Source organism: Mustela nivalis (genome assembly GCF_964662115.1).
Source record: "Mustela nivalis genome assembly, chromosome: 13".
In the NCBI taxonomy this organism is placed as follows: Eukaryota; Metazoa; Chordata; class Mammalia; order Carnivora; family Mustelidae; genus Mustela; species Mustela nivalis.
This window is the reverse complement of record NC_139032.1, coordinates 6,649,872-6,669,260: the sequence shown is the minus strand read 5'-3', so window position 1 is coordinate 6,669,260 and position 19,389 is coordinate 6,649,872. Positions and strand designations below refer to the sequence as shown.

The window sequence follows — 19,389 nt, the reverse complement described above, 5'->3', positions numbered from 1 at the left end:
ATGTGGAGCCTCGCGGAAGGCTCACACATGGGCTTGCCAGGCTCCCTAACTTCCAGGCCAGATGGTAACTGAACCAGGAGGGGCAGGAAAAACCTCTGCTCCACTCAGAGAATTCTCCCAATTTTCGGACTGTCGCTGCTTGACCACACTCCTCAAAGCCAGGTTCCTCAGCAGCAGTGAAAGATGGCAGGCAAGTCTCCTCTGGACTGTAACACCTTTTACTATCACCTCCCACGTCTGTGGCCACGGCTCCCTCCTCCCGGGGCTGAGCTCTGTCTACGTTTAGGACTGTAACAAGCCCTGCACTTACGTGCTCTCACGAAGAACTCCGACAAACCTACGAGCTTGCTGCTACTGTCTCCAAGTCGCAAAGGAGAGCCTGAAGCTCAGGGATGTTAAGTAACTCATTCATGAAACCTGGTGACGTCTGGCTTTGAATCCAGGTCCAGGATGCAGAAGTCCGTGCATGGATGGGAGAAATGCACATATAACACACACGAGAGGAAATAGAACAGTAAATCATTATAAGAATAAGGAAATAATGAGGAGTCTTCTGTCAATCTAGAAAAGGCAGTCAGGAAACAACCAAGGTTGAAATGGGCATGAAAGCAAAACTCCTCGGCATGAAACATCTAACCCTCCCTCTAAAAGTAGAGATTTCCAACCCAGAGATACGAATTCTCTGGATGAAAATAGACATCAGGTCAGTCAGCTTGTCTGGTCAAGATTTTAAAACATGTACACCTGACTACAAATGTGTTTCTTTGTGAGGAAAAAGCAAGGTAGATAATATAAACAATTTACAGTTACGTCATGACCTCAGTGTCTAGGCACCGTTTTTAAAAGGCTAAAATCTCTTTGAGGGAAAAATAAATTAATGGAGGAGTCTGGAGTAGAGAAAACTGACTTACTAAAACTCCATTAATAACCTGTCTTGTCTCTTAGAAACTTTTTTTTTAGATTTACTTATTTGGGGAGGGGCTGAGAGGGGGAGATAGAGAAAAAAAGACAGAGAGAGAGTGTGGGGGAGGGGACAGAGAATTCTCAAGCAGACTTTCTGCTGAATGCAGAGCTGGATTCCAGGACCCCGAGATCATGACCTGAGACAAAATTAAGAGTCGGCTGCGTAACCGACTGAGCCACCCAGGGGCCGCTCTTACAAACTATGAATAGACAACATGATGTAATTCTTGTACTAATACAAATCTTTATTGGGCATGTATAATGTGGCAGGCAGCAAGCTAAGTGCTTTCCAGTCATTATTTCATTTAGAATGACATAAACACACTGTATTAACAAGCATTGCCTGATATAAAATTAGGACAATAATGACTGATTTAAAAGTTAACATATTATGATAAACTTACATGGTCCTGTAAATTCTCTGATATGTCATGCAAAATGTTTGTAAAAAGTATCTGCTTATTTGCTTGAAATATAATCCTCTTTACCCTCTTAGCAGTGTCTGTCAATTAGTTGGCACGAACATATTTGCTTTGAACGATCGAAGGGTACATACAAAAGGGGTAGGACCAGGGAGATCCAATAATTAACTTCCTTCTGTCTTCCTAGTGAGCCATCAATTTGCACTAACATAAACCGCACTTTAAGGTGTGCCATAGCCCGTTTTCATGTGGCTAGTGTCACCTTCAAATAAAGTAAGCTCAGCTGAATCTTAACATAAAGGACCCGAGTTTGTGGGTGTGATGGTTATTTTTCTGTGTCCACTTGGCTATCCTCTCAAACCGTTGCGCTGATCTAGGTGTTGCTGTGAAGGTTTTCTTAGACACCCATTAATGCCTATGATCAGCTGATTTTTAAGGAAAGGAGATTATCCTTGATGATCTGATTGGGCCTGATCCAATCAATAAGAGCAGGACTGAGGTATCCCTGAGGAAGAAGACACTCCACCTGGGCTCTGTCCCCCAATCCCTAAGCTAGGAACTCTGGCACCATCTTGACCTTCCCTTGCCCTCGCCCCTGGCGTTCAATCCACCGTTAATTCCTCCCACATGTTCCTCCCAACCACCCGCTAACTAACCCTCGTCCAGGCCTCCGTTACGTCTCATCCAAGTACACCCCCCTCTGAACTGGTCCATGGGCTTCCTGTCTGTTCCTACTCCACATTTCTGCTTGCTCTCTGTCCGATCAGCCCAGCCCTCGTCAAAATCCAGCTTTGACATCTCTGGATGCCTCAAGGGAGAGGAGTGTGTCTTGCCTTTTTTTTTTTTTTTTACACTCCAACACTTAGCAGAATATCAGATACACGGTGAATGTCAGGTAAGTAGAAGGCAATCGACCAGGGCACACGAAGCCATGATTCTTCTTAGTTGGGCAGAGTCTTTTTGGGTATTGTCATGAAAGCCATGTGAAACAGTCACTAGGGGTCCTGCATTTCTTTTGGCTCAGATAATCTTTCTTCTTTCCTTTCTTAAACTTCTTTTCTTCTATATTGATTTGTACTTGATAAACAAAGACCTGCGTGTATTTAACATATACAAGTTGATTTGGATGGATGCACACACCCATGAGACGATTACCACAGTCAACGTAACAGATATGTATAGCACCATCCAGAGCTTCCTTGGGTCCTGTTGTGGGGTTGTTTGGTTTTGGGTTTGCGGTTTTGGGTTTATTTATTTATTTTTTTACATTAATTTTTTGTCTTAATTTTGGAGAGCCAGTGAAATCTCTAGAGCCTTTATCTAGAAAATACATCTTGCACATAATTTTTGGTATTTCATGAGTTTCCTGAAATCCATTCAGCTGTGGAACCTCTCACCCCTTTATAGTCCATGGAGCCCAGGTTGATAACCCGTGAACAGAACCAAATATCACAAGTTCAAGTTTGTCTTTAATTCCCGCTGGTTTAGGTCTCAGCTTCCTTTTCCTTGTTTGGGTCTTTCTTGCACCATCATCCAAGCATCCACATGACCCAGAAGGACAGGCTATCGTAGTCACGGAATCGTGACTCCCCCTGCAAGAAGATTCCGTTCTCAGGGAACTCATTGTTCCCACTGTCATTTACAATATACTGCCCTGGATTGCAGGTGATGTGACAGAATTATGCCTTCTGCCGAAATAGGGCCCCCTTCACCTCTGAGGCCCTGCATCTGCCTTTCGAGCTAGCTGTGAAGATGGTAAATGGAAAAACTAGGGGCATGTAACTTAAGCTAAGTCACAGAACAATTCATGGCTCTGCTTAAAAGAAGCCCATACGACCTGACCACCAACCCGAACACTGCTCTAAGACACACCACCTGCCCGGGACCCACCAGGAGAAGTTTTTGCATGAGGCTTATCCAGGCCCCGCTGTAAAGTCGCCCTGAAAATAAATCTTCACAGCTCAGAGAGCCAAGATACAAACAAAATGGGAAAATACTGCCCGAGGATTGCAAAGGCAAAGCTCAGCTGAAGCTGAACCGGGAAGCCGAGAGCGTGAGCGGAGGGAGTGTGACTGCTCCAGGATGCGAGGGCCTCGAGACCAGAGATGAAACTCGGAGCCTGAGGAGACCTGTGGTGAGCTCTGCCATGATATTTTAGGACATATATTTAGGCAGCAGAGAGTCTGAGCTAAATGCTTTTACTCCAAAACCATTTTCATCAAGAATTCACAAAATCTAATAAGAGAAAAGGAATGAGAAGCTTAGAGAGCTTCTGTCAATCAATCGAAAAAGCAATTACCTAGGAACCGTCTCTATCCGGTAGCTGTGCTGGGCACCATACAGGCCAACTGCTTACTACAGCACCTGCTGGAGGGTCCGTGTGCCTCACGGGGTTGGCCAGAGCTGGACCAAACACCCTCATTTTTTGCCCTAAATCAGAATTTTCAAGGAGAAGTAAAACTGCTTTGCCGTATATGACAAAGTATTGTAAAGCCATTGAGGACAATATAAAAACCCAGAGGACTTCACTCCTTAAGAATGTCTATCATTCCAAAGGAACTCTCAGACTCCACGTTCCAGAAGCATTCTCTGTGAGACCTGATCACAGCATTTCTCCGATTGTACGGAAAGCACATGAGTCTGTGTGTCTTGTTGGAATGTAATCTTCGGGAGAGCAAGTTCAGGTCTCGTTTCTAAACTCAGAGCTGTGGCAGGGTCCCACGTGCTGACAGCTCAGTGAACCAGTGAGGTGCCCAGCCCCCACCCCAAGAAGGCACAGTATTTTGACTTACACGGTGCTTTTTAAAAAACTGTGGGGCTAATGCATTCTTCTCATTTCCAGTGTGGTTATTCAAATGCACTCCTGACTGTCTCCCCTCAGGAGGTCCTTCTCTGTGACCTCCATATCAACCCCCACGCTGTGTCCTTGCCTGCATTTATGCTGCTCACTTTTTGTTAACCTTTTTATTGTCAGGTTTCCTCAAGACAATGGGGCTCTATGGAGACAGAGAACACACATCTATCTGTCTTGTACCCATGTGCACGTCTGAGTCTAAGCCAGCGCCTGGCACCCCGTGGGGTGCTTAATAAATAATTGTTAGATGAAAGAAATGAACTTATTTGAGATTATTTCTCTAGGAATTTACTAGAAGAGTAGTTTGAGGAGATGCTCTAGAGGAAAAGGATGATGTCGTTGGCCGAGTAATTCTGACCAATGCTTCAGGTTCTCTTTCCGTTGGGGCATCATTCATCTCTGGCTCTGAGAATTCTTGCGAGAAGAAAACCTTGAATATTCTTTAGCTCTGCATATCCCAAACATATATGACAACAACAATCTTGTTAAAAGGAGTATCTCCTAACATTCTGTGCCATGTGTTCCAAAAACACACTTTGGGCACCACTGCTTTAAGTCTTACAAAAAGACCCTGGCTGGGCCTCTAGGCCCTCAGACGCTAGCTAGTAAGTCTTTTTCGGTATTTACAAGGCTGGAGACAGCTTTTCTGCTCTCTCTAGAAAGAAAGAGAAGCTTTTCCTCGCTCACTGCTTCTTTCACGGACAGCTGACCCGCCTCCCCACTTCCCACACCCAACAGGGATTCTCGGGTCCCTCCTCACCCCGTCCGCACCGCAGGGCGACAACAGTGCTCTCCAAAGCAGAGCCAGAGTCACTTTCCTAAGCTGCAGGCCTCCACGCGGCTGGTCTCAACTTCAAATCAGTTCGATGAGTCGAGTGTTAAACCAAGACGACTTCTTTTTATCACTTAAATTGAATTAATTAACATCACTATTTGGGGCCACAGTTATTTGCCTTATAAAGGCATATCCAGGGCCTTTCCCAGAATCAGTTTCCCTCCACTGAGGCATCAGGACATTCAGGCTGGAGGGTAGGGCCCACCATCGTTTTGAGGAGAGACAGAAGCAATTTGCCACCAACAATCTTTAAGGTTAGTGAATGACTCCCTCACCAAACATCAACGACGACAAAACATTTTAGGGACATTTCAACATCAGGGAAGCATCACTTGTCCAGTAGGATTTCCCATGGGATTGGCTACACGTGGGAGTATGGGGGCAGCTAGTTCATCTTGAAATCCTACGGCCGTGATCTGTGCCTAGGACCGACATTCCACTAAGGAGTGAGAGAAGAGGAGGGGAGGGGAGAGGGAGAGACGGAGGAAGAACGAGAGAGACAGGAAAGTCGCCCTGTGGGAAGGCCTCTGACCTCTGATGATGTGCCCTTGTGCACGCCCCGGCTGCACGGATGATACTAGAACCAACCAGCATCCTACTGGATGCCTCCATGTAGGAACTGGATGTTTTCATGTAGCTTCTGAAGACCCCAACAAGGGCACAAAGCAAGGTGAGCTCTGCAGCGCTTAATGAAATTGTTTCACCAAGTGAAATGGGGGTGGCTCTGAGCAGAGCCCACGGAGCCCCCAGATCTACCCGAAGAGGCGCGATGCGTACGTTGCTCTGTTTTAGCCAGACAGCGACCCATGGCTTCCCCCTGAGCAGGAAAGAGAAGTGCAGGCTGCGTGCCTGCAGGTTGGGAATGCGGTGCCTGTGCCGGGTTTATCACAGGCTGCTTGAGGCTGCGAATGTCCAAGTCATCAGCCAGGGAGGGTCAGAGGTGATCGTTAACTACACATTTCGCAAATCATAGCCAGAGTCTGGCACCTTCGCGGAGCTGTGAAATGGACAAAAGATGCGTGCTGTCTCTAACTTTTGGCCCAGCATTCTTTTGCATTTGCTTTCTAAAGTCCATTTTGATAACAAGCCAGAGTTGAACGGAGCCCCCCTCGCCCCACCCCCCATCACCACCATCACCGCTTATGGGCACTTCCAAGGTGCAAATGAAAATTTCTGATAAAGCTCACAGCCTTGAGGGAAATTTCAAGCGGCTCATTGCCTTAGTTTTCTCTTATTTTGCCACTCATTATCAGGCCGAATTGAAGGACAGATTTTGCCTTCTGCTCTGCAGGCTACATTCTATTCTCGCCGGAGACCGCAGCTGGTGACCTGAGGATCTCAAGACTCACTTATCCGTGTAGCCCCCTCTTTAAAGAGCTCGAGATCTGCAAGGTGCATTCATGGAGGAAGTCTGTACATCAGCTGATGGAATGTGTGGGTGTGCACACATTAGGCAGAGAGAAAAGTTACTTTCTGCATGCAATGAGCCAAATTATCCCAACTCCTTTGCAGAAGAGCTTCCCCCTTTCTTCTTTCTTATTTTTTTGTAGCTTGAATAGTATTTAGCTAAGCTTTCCGGTCTTTGGTTTCTCACTAGGCTCCAACAGGTGTGGGGAGTGCCCCGTGCACACGGCCAGGTCATCACTCTCGAGGACGCTGCCTCCCCCAGTGAACGTCTGTCTTACGGCTGGCTGAGGGTGCCTTGTCACTGGCCTGGGTTTCAGAGTGGGGCCTCAGAAAGCCGGCAATGTTAAGACCAAAATAATGTCATTTAGTGTCCAGGGGGAGGTAAAAAAGAGGATCAGAGGAAAGCAGGCAGGCAGGGTGTATTAAACAAGTCCATGACTAACAGGGTGTGACAGAAAAGGGTTTTATTCTTTTCAACAAAACAATTCCCTAGGGCTGGGATCATTACTCCACTGGGCCTTTATCACCTTGGAATTTTTATGGTAATTTTTGATGAATTCACATTTTTGTAAAGGCTTTTTTGAAATGATGCCAGTTTTCAATTTTTAATTAAAGTCATAAATAATCTTAATTCTGCCTTAAAAGGTTTATTGTTTCTTAGTTCTTCTTCTTCTTCTTCTTTTTATTTTTTTATTGCTGCCAGGAAATATTTCAAATACCAAGCACTGAAGTGAGTTAGCAATTAGAATCTCTCCAAGGTCTAGTAACAACATCATACCGTGTAAATATTCCATGCCAGTACACCGGCACGAAGCCTGAAAATGTGGGTTGCCTGAGTTGGGGTTCATTCGCACAGCTTCTCTGGGGAGTGGCATTTCCTCTTTTTATTGGATGGAGCAACTTTCATCGTTTTAATTTCCACAGATTAATTTATCACTGATTCGTAACAGATTTTTTAAATCTTCAGATTAAAAAAACAGGTTAAAATTTGGAGAGTAAGCATGGTAAACCGGTCCCTAAATTCTGGGCACTAAAAGGCAGCCACGGCCAGCTCGCCCGTTTGCAAGGAACAGGGTGCGCAGCATCAAAAGCTGATCACTGCAGACACAGTATCTCATTTTCTGGAAGACGAGATTGAGAAAATATTGAAATATTTGATATTAAGTTATAATATTGCTCCTCGAAAGTATATCCTTGTTACCTAACCACCTGACTGTTGAAGTCTGTCTGTAAATTGTCTTTACATTTCTATTTTGTAGTCTCAGGGTCTGATTTTCTTTTTTAAAATTAGTGCTTCAAGAATCTTTCACACAATCAGAACTATCCCTCCTTTATATAGAGGCTGAGACACACCACATTTGAACAATGGAAAGCAATTAATTAACAATTCCTGAAAATATCTTATTCTGTTTCCATACCTACTGTCAACCCAGGTCACCTTCTTACGTGGACTATCGAATTGGGGCTTATTCGACTAGATGTGGGACCTGTATTCGCTCTTGTCCCAGGCAGCTATTTTTTTTTTTTAGGGAAGGCGCTCCCCAATCTTCGATGGATTTGGTATTATGGTAAAACCTCATACATTTAGACAACTTAGGGGTGAATGGTCAGATTTAGGAGAAAAAAATCTCTCAAGAGTTGTGATTCTGGTTTGCTTGGGTTTTGATTTTTAAACAAAGACAACTTAAAACGTCAAGTTTGCAAGACACACACACACAGATAACGACAAAAGCCAGTAGGCAGCGGTCCTGCCGACATAGCGGACAGGATGCGAGGATGGTGTTATTTGAAAAAGATGAATATCCTCCTTACAACTTTGTTTATATCATTAACTCACATAGCAGTTCCTTTGCACTTGTTCAATACAGGATATATTTAGTTCATCATCTGTTATCCTCTGTTGATAATGAGCATCTGTTATCAGTTTACTGTGTTCCAATAAAAGAGACTTCATTGTATTTATAGAGGAAAAAAATGATTTTAACAATTGACTTACTAGAGTGGGTTTATATGCAATTAGGATTTTCCAATCCTTCCGACTGGGCATTTTTCTCATTCACAAGGAAGAGGTCAAATTCTTTCCATATATGAGACCTCAACTGGCATTGTGTTAACGCCTCTCAAGGAAGAAAAACTCAAGGTAAAAAAAAAAAAAAAAAAGACTACACAGCATTTCCCAACATAAAAGTGTTAAATCCCCATAAACCATGAAAGAATGCACATTTCTAGTTCAGTAGAAGCACCGACGACCTGAAACCACAGCCACAGGGTTTGATCACATCATGGGTTTAAATCACTTGACATGAGTTAAATCTTAAATCTCCCTTACACTTGCCACGAAGTGCCCTTCCATGAATCAGTACCATCTTGACGCAAAGGAAACACTCAAAAAGCTAAGGTCAGCTCAGTGTGTCTGTGTTTTTCTCCCATGGTCAGAAGGTACTTGCTGGCCCCAAAACTTACAAACTCAGTTATTGGGAAATGCGATGAAAGGTAGTAAGCTCCCCAGATCTCAAGGTGCGGGAGCACGACATGACCAACCGCTTGCTAGAGATTTTACGAGGTCGAGAGAGAGAGCATCAGGTGGATTGGCTGGTTGATCTTTAATATTTCTTCCAAATCCAAGATGCTATGCTTTCTGTGTACTCTGAAAGATGCATTAATTCCTCAGTAATGTTAAAGTAATTTTAGGTTCAATTCCTTTCTCGAATTTCCATACACAGTACATATTAAGAAACGTGTTTTTTCCTAAGTTTAAAGCAGGGATGCTCTCTACTTATCCTAGAGATACACCTACCTTCCCTCTCAGAGCTAAAATGGCTTCAGCCAATTGATATTTTATGAAAAAGCACTTATCTCCAGAAAGGGTTTTTGTTGTGCTGTTTTTCCCAATTCAATTTTCTTTAGCTATGTGGACGTAATTTCCATAAAAGCCTTTTGTCATTCTCTAGTTTAGGGGACTTTCACTAATTTTCTCTGATTCTTATTATATGAGTCCTCCCCAGAAATTCACATCTGGTTATATCAGCTGTGCAAACCACCACATTGCTATTACTTCATGAAGCTGTCCCTCTCCCCAAAGCGTCTAATGCATGTAACAACTGGAGGAGTCTAAGAATTCTATTGCCCATCACGTGATCCCACTATTGCAAAAGCAATTTAAATGTGCCTTTCCTGGCTGGGTAAACGCTCTTTCAAAATTACCTTTTTCCTTGCTTGTTGATCTTTGGAAGAATGTGCCTTCACATGCTTTCGTAGGGAACTTGGGTCTGTATAGCGTTTGGTGCATCCTGGAATTTGACAAGCATAAGGTTTCTAAATAAGAAAGAAAAAAAGAAATGAACTGTAGTTAAATCATAAAGGTAACTGGGGAAGATTGACTCAGACTACTGACTTCAGAGAATGAACTGTTACCAAGTGACTGAGGTGAAATGCTGGGTAACATTTGTGCCTTTTAATTCGAAAGCCCAGTAAGTTTGCACGAAGGCCAAGAGGAAGGCAAACTTTCAAGAAACAAGGAGACATCTTTAGAGGTTCACTCTTCCCACAAAACCTCTTGCGGCATTTTTGGATGTGGAAATTATTAGTAAGCATCTCTAGTCATACTTACAGTTATGTTCCCCTGAAAACAATCTTTGGTACTGTCAGAAACTAGGAAACACACATTCTTTAAGAGTTGAGGTATAAGGAAGCTGCAGGAAAGTCCAGAAAAGACTGGGAATGTTTCAGAGGAAACCTGATTCAGAAAGAAAGAAGGAGAGAATTAAAAGGGAATATTAGTGGAAGGTGAGTGAGGGACAACAGGTCTTTCAAACAACAGACACATGAAAACTCAGCCAGAGGAACATTAATATTATTATAGGGATTACAGGATTAGAGGAGTCCTGGTACTCAGCCTGGGTTATATGCCTGAGCCCTTGGCTGCATGCACTGAAAACACTAGGTTTAGCTCCTTCAAGTCCCCCATGCTCCTCAGAGATGTGAGGTGTGGCGCCTAAGGCTGAGTCTAGAATCTTACTAATTTATGGGTCCCTGGTGATTGGTCTGTAATGATTAGGAATGAATGGATGGGAGCATTGCACATCGATTCAAAATGTAGCAGCTATACTTATGGTAATAACAAAATGCTCCCAGGGTTGGAGAGTATGGCTTTTAAGCTATGAAATAAAACAAATCTTTCTGTCTAATCTAAGAACTACACTAAAAAAAATCACAAGATAAACTGTGTTCATACGTCACAACTTACAGTCCCTCATCTACCCTGGACTCCTGTAGGTGAGACTACCTAGAGTTGTGCCGACATGATTTTATTGTATTGTATTGTATTTTTTTTTAAGATTTTATTTATTTATTTGACAGACAGAGATCAGAAGCAGGCAGAGAGGCAGGCAGAGAGAGAGGGGGAAGCAGGCTCCCTGCTGAGCAGAGAGCCCCATGCAGGACTCGATCCCAGGGCCCTGAGATCATGACCTGAGCTGAAGGCAGAGGCTTAACCCACTGAGCCCCCCAGGTGCCCCGCCAACATGATTTTAAATGTAAGGAGGCAAAAAGGAAGCCTGTCTCTAAAAGAGGATTCTCGCTTGAGGAACCTGCTATGTCATTAACAAAACAGACCAAAACAGACCATCAAATCAAAATAAAAAACCAGGAAAAAAAAAATTCAGATATTTTTCTCTGTATGTTTTGTTCCTGTTCTCTCGTGCATGCTTGTCATTTTGTGCGCCAACACAGACATGGGTTACATTATTTGCCCTGCTGAAAGCCATCTTTATGATTCGTTTTTATTTTTGCCATTTTTGATTCCAACCACAAGGTGAAGTCATGAATATAGAATTTATTTTGACACACCCAATATGAATTCTAAGTGCGATGTATCTGTTCCCTGACTGAATGATTGACTCAATCACCCAACAGGTCTCGTGGTTTTGTGGGGTGCTGGGCACTGTGTTACGTATGAGAAGTCTGACCATAAACAGTGGATGAATGAGGCTCTCCATATCTCTGGTTTTCCAAACAGTCAGCCAATATGGGTGGAAGCCCCTTGCCCGTCAGTTTCCATTGGGTAAACAACAGTTTTCTTTCCCGAGTTCGCAGGATATTCTCACACTGACCTTCCCTACCCTGCCCTGGCTTTAGGGGAGAACTCGATGATATCTGTGTCGGCAGTCATGCTGTGACCACATAAACTTACATTTCAAGCCCTCCAGGAGATGTGGCATGTAAAAAAACTTTAGGAATATTAACATGTTGTATAAATCAATATCACTATTTTTACCACAGTCACTACTATTTGGGTTGAAAAGACAAGAAATGGGTAATGTGATTTTTGTACTTGATTTTGAGATGTTCTTGGAGAAGGCGTGAATACTCACCATTCCTCCCAGGTGGCTTCCCCCTCTCCCCTGCTGTCGGCCCCCTGGGATTCATGTGTCAAGTGAGCAATGTCTGGTGCTGGTCCAAGTGCTACTGGTATACTGGTCATTCTACCTCGGGTTACTGAAGCTTTAAGTGGCGTGCTACACTTTATCAAACTATAGTTTCCACATGTACTGTAAAGTCATTCCCCCTGTTTCGATTTTAAGATGCTGATAGAGAAATGTCAATAACACTTTTCAGGGTTAGAATTATGAACTCCGTAATCCTTGCGGAGCAAATAATTTTCCAATAAGTAAAGAATCCATTGAGTTGAAGAAAGATGCTTCATCCAAAATTCTGACAGCATTAGCATACGGAATGCTTAATGAAAGGAAATGGGGCCTGGATTTAAGTAACACATTCTTCAAGTAGCTACAGTTTGCTTTTGAAGACAAATGTTTAATTTTTACGTGATTTTAAAAGAGTTTACCAATTCATCTAATGCAATAAAAATTTAAACAGGAGGGCAGGTCTGCACCTTAAAGGAAGGATGATAGTTTTAGAGGATTTAATAGAGCAGTGTTTAAAAAAAATAAAAGTAGCTGGGTTTTAAAAGCTACTGCATTGAACCAAATCATGAAATTATTATCTGTGGTAGCTTTCCTCAAAAGTTTTAAAAAGTGATTTAAAAAAAAAAATCCAAAACGATTTCAGAAAATGCTTGTAGTCTGATTAGCTAAAATTAGCTCTGAGTGAAGAAGGGTACTGTGGAGCCATAACACTTCGGCTCACAATAGTTCTTTCAAACTACAGATAACTAGCTAGAGTAGAGGCAATTTCTCAAGACAATCTTGTCTCGTGAATGTTCATTCTTCCATGATAAAGTTTAATGACAAATTGGAAAATTTATTAGATTCTACCAAGACAGTTTTAGACATACAACATAGGGCATTTTAACATGATTTATTCTCTTTCCTATTTCTACCTTTTAAAAAATCCTGTTATTCACCAAATTTATTCATTTCATATTCTATTCTGTTGGTCCTAAAATCACTGAATTTATTTCAGCTAGAGCAGAAAGGGGCTCTCCTCTGCCCATAGTGCTCTAATTATATTCTAGCTATTTACTAGGCACACCATCACGTTTATGGATATTAGGAGATAATTCTGTTTAAAAAGGTTATGTGACATATAGCTAAAATGACTTCTATCAATATGACTAATAGAGACTAATATAAAATTTAATAAATATGTCAACTATAACATCAGAAGAATCTTAAATATGTATGAGAAGGTGTGTAGAAATAACGGTATCTTTTCAAAATTCAAATTCTGGTGTAGTTTAATAATAGACATCAGAATGTTAACACTGAAAAAGTACTGTCATGAATACATTATTTGCAAGAACGTGGGGTGAGAGATCTGTGGTGTGTATAATACATTTATCCTGATGGCTTTGTTAAGTGGAGAGAAAGTGCACACTGCCTACCGGGCATCGAGGAAGGAAAATGGCCTCAAAACTCTAGAAATGCAGAGGAGGATGATGAACAGGACAGAAAACAGAAGAGTCTCAGGAAAGGAACAAAATGTTACTGCACGAAGAGAGTTAAGGCGCAACGGTGAAAACCAGTCGTTCTCACACGGGTTATGTCGGGCTGTGCGGTTGTTAACGCACGGGAGGCATAATGACGCTGAATCCTGGGGAGGGATCTGCGGATCCTTTTCAGATTGCCTGAAGGTGAAAATGCCAGGTGGTTTCTAAAGCAAAAAGCCAGATTCATGCTCAGTAACCGTGCCAGCCTCGAAGTTCTTATGTCAGAAAGAACAGAACCAGGGTAAGGGCTGGGGTGTCTGGGCGGTGGCAGGTAGTGAAACCAACAAAAACCAAACCACTTCTTATTTCAAGCTAGCGTATAGTATCTATTCATGCATGTCCTGGTATTTAAATACTTATTTTCATGCCCAGTCCCTGGTAGAGGTTCTCTGTCCTCCAGTCTCCTATGTGCCCCTGGTCCATCTCTGCTTTGTACACAGAGGTCACCAAGGAACCTCTTGGTCTCAGGCAGGTGGGAGATTTCTAATAACTTGTCACTAGAGGCCCCTCTGGACCTTCCCCAAGTTTCCACTGCTGCCCTTGGCATTGCCCCTCAAACCTGCAGACCGTAAAGCAAGCCCCTCCACTAGCCCACCATCAAACGGGCACTCCCTCACCCCGGGACTTAGGGCTGGAAGTTGGAAAGCTCCTGCCCTTCTTACAGTGTCCAGATGCGTCCTCTGGTGCTTGGCACGGTCGCTGGAGTTACTGAAGGCCTTCTGACAGCCCGGGTGCTGGCAGAGATACGGCTTCTCGCCTGTGTGGCTCCGCAAGTGAATCTTGAGATTCTCAAGCCTGGAAAAGGCCTTCTTGCAACCTTCAAACTGTGGGGGGGGAAAAAAATAAAAAAGAAAGAAAGAAAAGAAAAAGAAAACAAGTTTTAGCTGTTGAGAAGGAACTTGAATGTTTGGGTCTGGGGGACAGGGGGGAAAAAATGTCCTTAGCATGTATTTAGTCTAAAATGTAAAAGACAAAACAAAAAAATAAGATGAAATCCAAATAGTAACAAATGTGACTTCTAAAAATACCCATGTATTGATGTGAACTGCATTTTTCCACTAATATACATGCCACTTTCCCTACCAGATCTGGGCCCCAAACTGATTTCTGTGATTACTTGTGTCAGAGAAAATTTGCTGTGAACCATCTGGCTCAGTTAATAAAAATACAGTAATGCGTGTCTTAAAGATTTATTAAAAAATTAACTCACTTTTCCATTTCCAAATTGGACTAAATGGAAGGAACCAGGAAGGAAGAAACTTTTTACAACTAATAAACTAAGAACAACAACAACAAAAAATTGAAGTGATGGACGAGAGGAAGATGGGCTTCTGAAGACCAAGGGTTCAGGATGCAAAAGGCACGTGTCCATGGGGTCGTCACGACCAGAAACTTCCTGAACTACCACAAGGAGTTTTTCAGCTGCCAAAGAGCGACTCTGTTGGCGTACACACTGATGCCAAACCTAATGAGATAGAAGTTTTTAATGTGCTTTTAAAAAAAGGAACTGGAACAGAATTCATGTGCTGCTGAGAATGTTTTCCAAATGAAGTGATAGTTTCACCGATTTTTGTTTTTCTAAGGAACGTTGTTACCTCATTCATGAAAAGAGGAATTGAAAATGAAAGACCGGAGGTTTCAAGAAATGCTGTATTGGTTGGTCAATAGTATTTATTGATGGGACTCTTTATATATGTCTTAGAGGCTCACAATGATTCCAATCCTAGAAGTGACAATCTAATACAGAAAACGTGTTACAGAAAGCCTGTGCATGAGTTAAAATATGAGATGGACATTTATCCTGGGACTCTCTCTTTTTGGTAGTAAGCCCTAGAATACTGATATCACTTGGACAGTTTTCAACCCATTTGAGTTCCCACTGCAAAGAAATTTGGGAATATGGAAACGGTGTTTAAAACAAGAAAAAAAAAAAGACCTCACTTCTTAGGGAGGAATGTGGGGGGCAGAGGGGAGAATAAAATAGAAGGAAAGAAGGTAATTTCAAGACGGTTTCCATTCAAAATCAGCAATGTTATTCACCCTTACTACAAGACATTTGATAACATCCCTCGGTTCTCTCACTTACTACGACAGATGGCAGAGGACAGAGTGCATCGTTGGTGAAGGGACGGTCCAGAGCTGGCCAGGTTTAGGGAACGGATGGACCGAGGAGAAAGAATAACCAACCGTGTCATAACGCCATCTATTTAAGTCATCCAGATTTCACATGCTGGAGTATTTTAAGAAATTTATGAAAGTTGCACTTATTTTTGATTGAGAGTTATACATGTTTTGCAGACATATGTTGGTTTATTTCAATTTTGATATTTTGCTTAAAATAATTTTGGTGTTTTCCTGATTTCTGTTTCACATAAAAATAAATTTAGCCTGAACAGAAGATGATTGCTGACAAAGCCACTACTTTTTCAACCCAGTGAAAGGCATATAATGATATACTGCTCGAGGGAGAGAGGGGTTAAGTGGCTTGTTTCTGCAGGTTTTTGAGGGGGTCTCAAATCTGAGAAGAAAGGGGCTCACTGTCAACCCCCAATTCATGACTAAGAAGCCTCTGCCAACCAAACCCCTGGGTTTAAGGTTCTCGGGAAGGACCACTGGGAGCGAACTGCCGGAGCTCGGCCGATTTGACTTAGAGTCTCCTGGTGGATCACACTTAGGTCTGAAATGAGCTTGTGGTTTCAGCCCCCTCACGCCCATAGTCTGGCTCCTAGCAAGGCTCTTTGGTAGGACGGATGTCGTGCTGGGGCCAACTCCAGGGTACAGACCCAGACCCGAGGAGGTCCCAGCCTCTCTTCTCTCGTACAAGTCATCCCAGGTGCTGGTCAGAGAGAAGGCTGCATTGTGTAGGTACCAACATGGGAGAGGAGACCCACTTATGAGGTTTCTGTGAGTGCCACACAACCAAGACCCCCAGATCTGCCACAGAAGGACTAGAGGGACACGCACATCCTCGAACAAATTGAACCCATCCACTTGATCAGACATAAATTGGAAGGAAGACTGGCATTTCCATGCCCTCTCCTGTTCAGCGTCTACATAAGTGTCCAGTAAAATGTACAGTTCAAGTCAATTAATTGCTTTCATTCCTATTAGCAGAAACAGTGATCAAAGACCAAAAGGCTTGTTGCAACACATCGAAATGAGTGGAAAGTGAATTACATCTCAGAACATCTTGACTGTTTTTAAAGAGCAAAGATGGGAGGAAAACACGAGCTCCCAGACTGAAAAAGACAATCAAAAGATTATCTGTAAAAATCACAAAAATCCAGCTGATGTCACAGGTCTCCTCTGCAGCGGGGAAGGCTGGAAGGTGACAGGGTCTGTAGGGCTCGCACTTGCCCAGTTGTCAGGGGCAGAGACTAAGAGTGAAGGGGTTTGACCACTGGGTTGTACAAATAAAAGCAAGAGAAAGACAATTTCTTGGACTCAGGGGCTCATAATATATACCGCCCGGTCACTCTTGTTGGAGAAATTCACCTGAAACCAAGAATCCCAAACCAGGAAAGTCAGCCACTGAGGAACTGAGACAGGGCTGCCTGGGGGGTCTTGCACCCAACACCTCTGGGCGGTCTGGAGAGCACCACACCTGACTGAACTCGCCACACTGACAATTCTGCTGACAATTCTGCGAGAAGAGGAAGGAGGTGCTATTCATTTTTCTAATGGTGTCTGGATGAAACTTGAAAGCAAACAATTGTGTAATGAATCATTATCATTCATTACGAGAATAACCCTGTAATTCAACACAAGAATTTCCTTTCCCTCAGGGCAATTTTACCCCTAGATTTATAAATTCAGTTAAATGCAAATGCATTAAAAATAAACTAACATTGAGATAGAAGACTGTTACAAAATACCCCCAAACCGGCTGCTTTGGGCGTCTGGGCAAATGGATGCTTTTTTCTGTATTAATGTTTTTTTCATGTTTTCCAGATCTTTAATGAGTGAGTTCCACCTGGCAAATGAACATCTAAAGCCTAGGAAAACAAGAACCACAGAAAGAGCATTTCCTTGGGTTTAGCCAAAGGCTTTCTCATGAGGTTCCTACCGTGTAAGGTCCAGCCTGAGATCTAAAGTCCAAACTGTCACCTGACTCTTTGTGCCACAGTCACCAATCTGGCCTTAAACAATACTAGACCAACAGGCTCTTCTCAGGTGGTCTCCTTCCCCGACTGGCTGTAGACCCACACACCAAGGACCAATAGAAGTAGACCACCAGGCCCAGGTTGCCTGTGGTTCAAACACAGGTCATATGGAAAGAGACAAGAGAAAAACAAACTCTCGGACTGTAAGGGGACAGCGGAGGGAGGAAACACAGAATGCCAAAGAAAGACAAATTCAGGACGGTAATGTGGGAGGGGGTGATGGTGGAGGGAGGTGTCTGATGTAGGCTAGTCATTTCACGTAAACAACATGGGTGCTTTTGGTCCCCAGCGGGTATGCGGTAAGCCCCCGAGCGTGGCTACTATGTGTGTTAGGCACTGGGAGCAACACAAAGAATGACACTCAAGCTTTCCTCAGGGGGAGACGGACCCAAGGTCAGGCGTATGGTGGGCCAGCGTCCATACTGACGCAGCGGGAGCAGGGCTTCTCAAAGAGGCACTGCGGGAACCAGCAGCATCCCAGGACCCTGGGCATCTGTCAGGTATACAAACCCCTGGTCCCTCCCAGAAGAACAGAGTGGAACCCTGAGGTGGGGACCCAGCGATCCGGGTGCCAACTAGCCCACCGGGAGATTCACATGTTATATCCGTGAAAGCCATTCATGTTGCAGCCACTGTTGATTTCCTCCGGAGAACTCTCCTGACATGGGTAAAGTGTCCTGCGGGATTCACCCACTTCTATTTGCTGCAAGAGCTACGTGAACAAGCAGCAGCGCTGGCTCGAAAAGGAACGTCTCCCGATGCGGGCCAGGGCTGAGGGAGGGTCATCTCCATTCACGCAGCGCATGGCACAGTGTTTCCACCAGTCTTGCACTCGAGAGTCTGGAACATTCCTTACTTTGTAATTGGCCACCCGGTAGAGACGGTTCTGAAAGAGCCATTGCCCACAGGCTCCCTCAGTGGCCTCCTGACCAGCAAAACACCCCACGTTTCTAGAGCCCAGTACATTCCCCTGCAGAGAAAAAGCACAGAAGGGGAGCCCTAGCTTTTCATTTGCACATTTCAGCAACTTTACAAAACACACAAGAACAATGCATGAAATTTTAAGTGACAGAACTTCAAATCTCGGGGTGGGGGTGCCGTTTAGAAATGCTGCATTACGCGAGGCCTCACTCTGAGAATGATCTCTAGCTGCCCGGCTGTTTGCAAGTAACAAACTTTAATTAAAAAGTATAAATTGCCTCAAACCCAGAGAACCTTAGCTTACACCATTTTGCTAATTTAGGAGATTACTTCATATTTAAAGGATCACAACCGGACTGTAATCACCATGCATATATACTGGCTTGATTACAGATTGTTGACATTAAGTGGTATTAAGATGACCTTTGAAATATTACTTTCCCTTTCTATTAGAGGCTTTTGTGTAAGGTTCTGAAAATGAAAGGCTCATTAGACACCATTAAAATAGGATTTATTCCATATGTGTAACCAATAATCAAGTAGAATATTACTTCCCTCCCCTAATCAGCTACTTAATGTACCGAAAAGCACACTTGGTGCTCAAAGTAGTAGTAACAGCAAACCTTTCCTGATCAGGTTTCTGTACCATCACTAATGTCAACAAAACCCAAACGGAAAGGAGTCTAGGATGCTGGACAGGCTTTTTTAAAAATATACATTTGATTTCAATTAAGCCTCAGTGTTTATGACCCTTGGAGGTATACACTTTTACAATTTCATTGGTCAAGACCAATTAATCCCATTACTGTGGCCATGGGTGCAGTGCCCCAGCCGCTTGGGGAATGGACTGGTGAATTATAGGGGACTGATATCTT

The 19,389-nt window shown here is 43.3% G+C and overlaps 1 protein-coding gene across 6 annotated transcripts in view; it reads right to left on the bottom strand.

Annotated features, from left to right (window-relative positions):
• Positions 1–19,389, bottom strand: part of GLIS3 (GLIS family zinc finger 3) — a 438,156-nt gene that overhangs the window by 86,245 nt on the left and 332,522 nt on the right. For all 6 annotated transcript variants that reach the window (XM_082694388.1, XM_082694389.1, XM_082694391.1 and 3 more), the window contains 2 exons: positions 14,093–14,254; positions 9,686–9,796 (listed from right to left, as the gene is read on the bottom strand). In XM_082694388.1, coding sequence (XP_082550514.1) covers positions 9,686–9,796; positions 14,093–14,254 — 273 coding nt within the window. The remainder of the gene's footprint in view (positions 1–9,685; positions 9,797–14,092; positions 14,255–19,389) is intronic.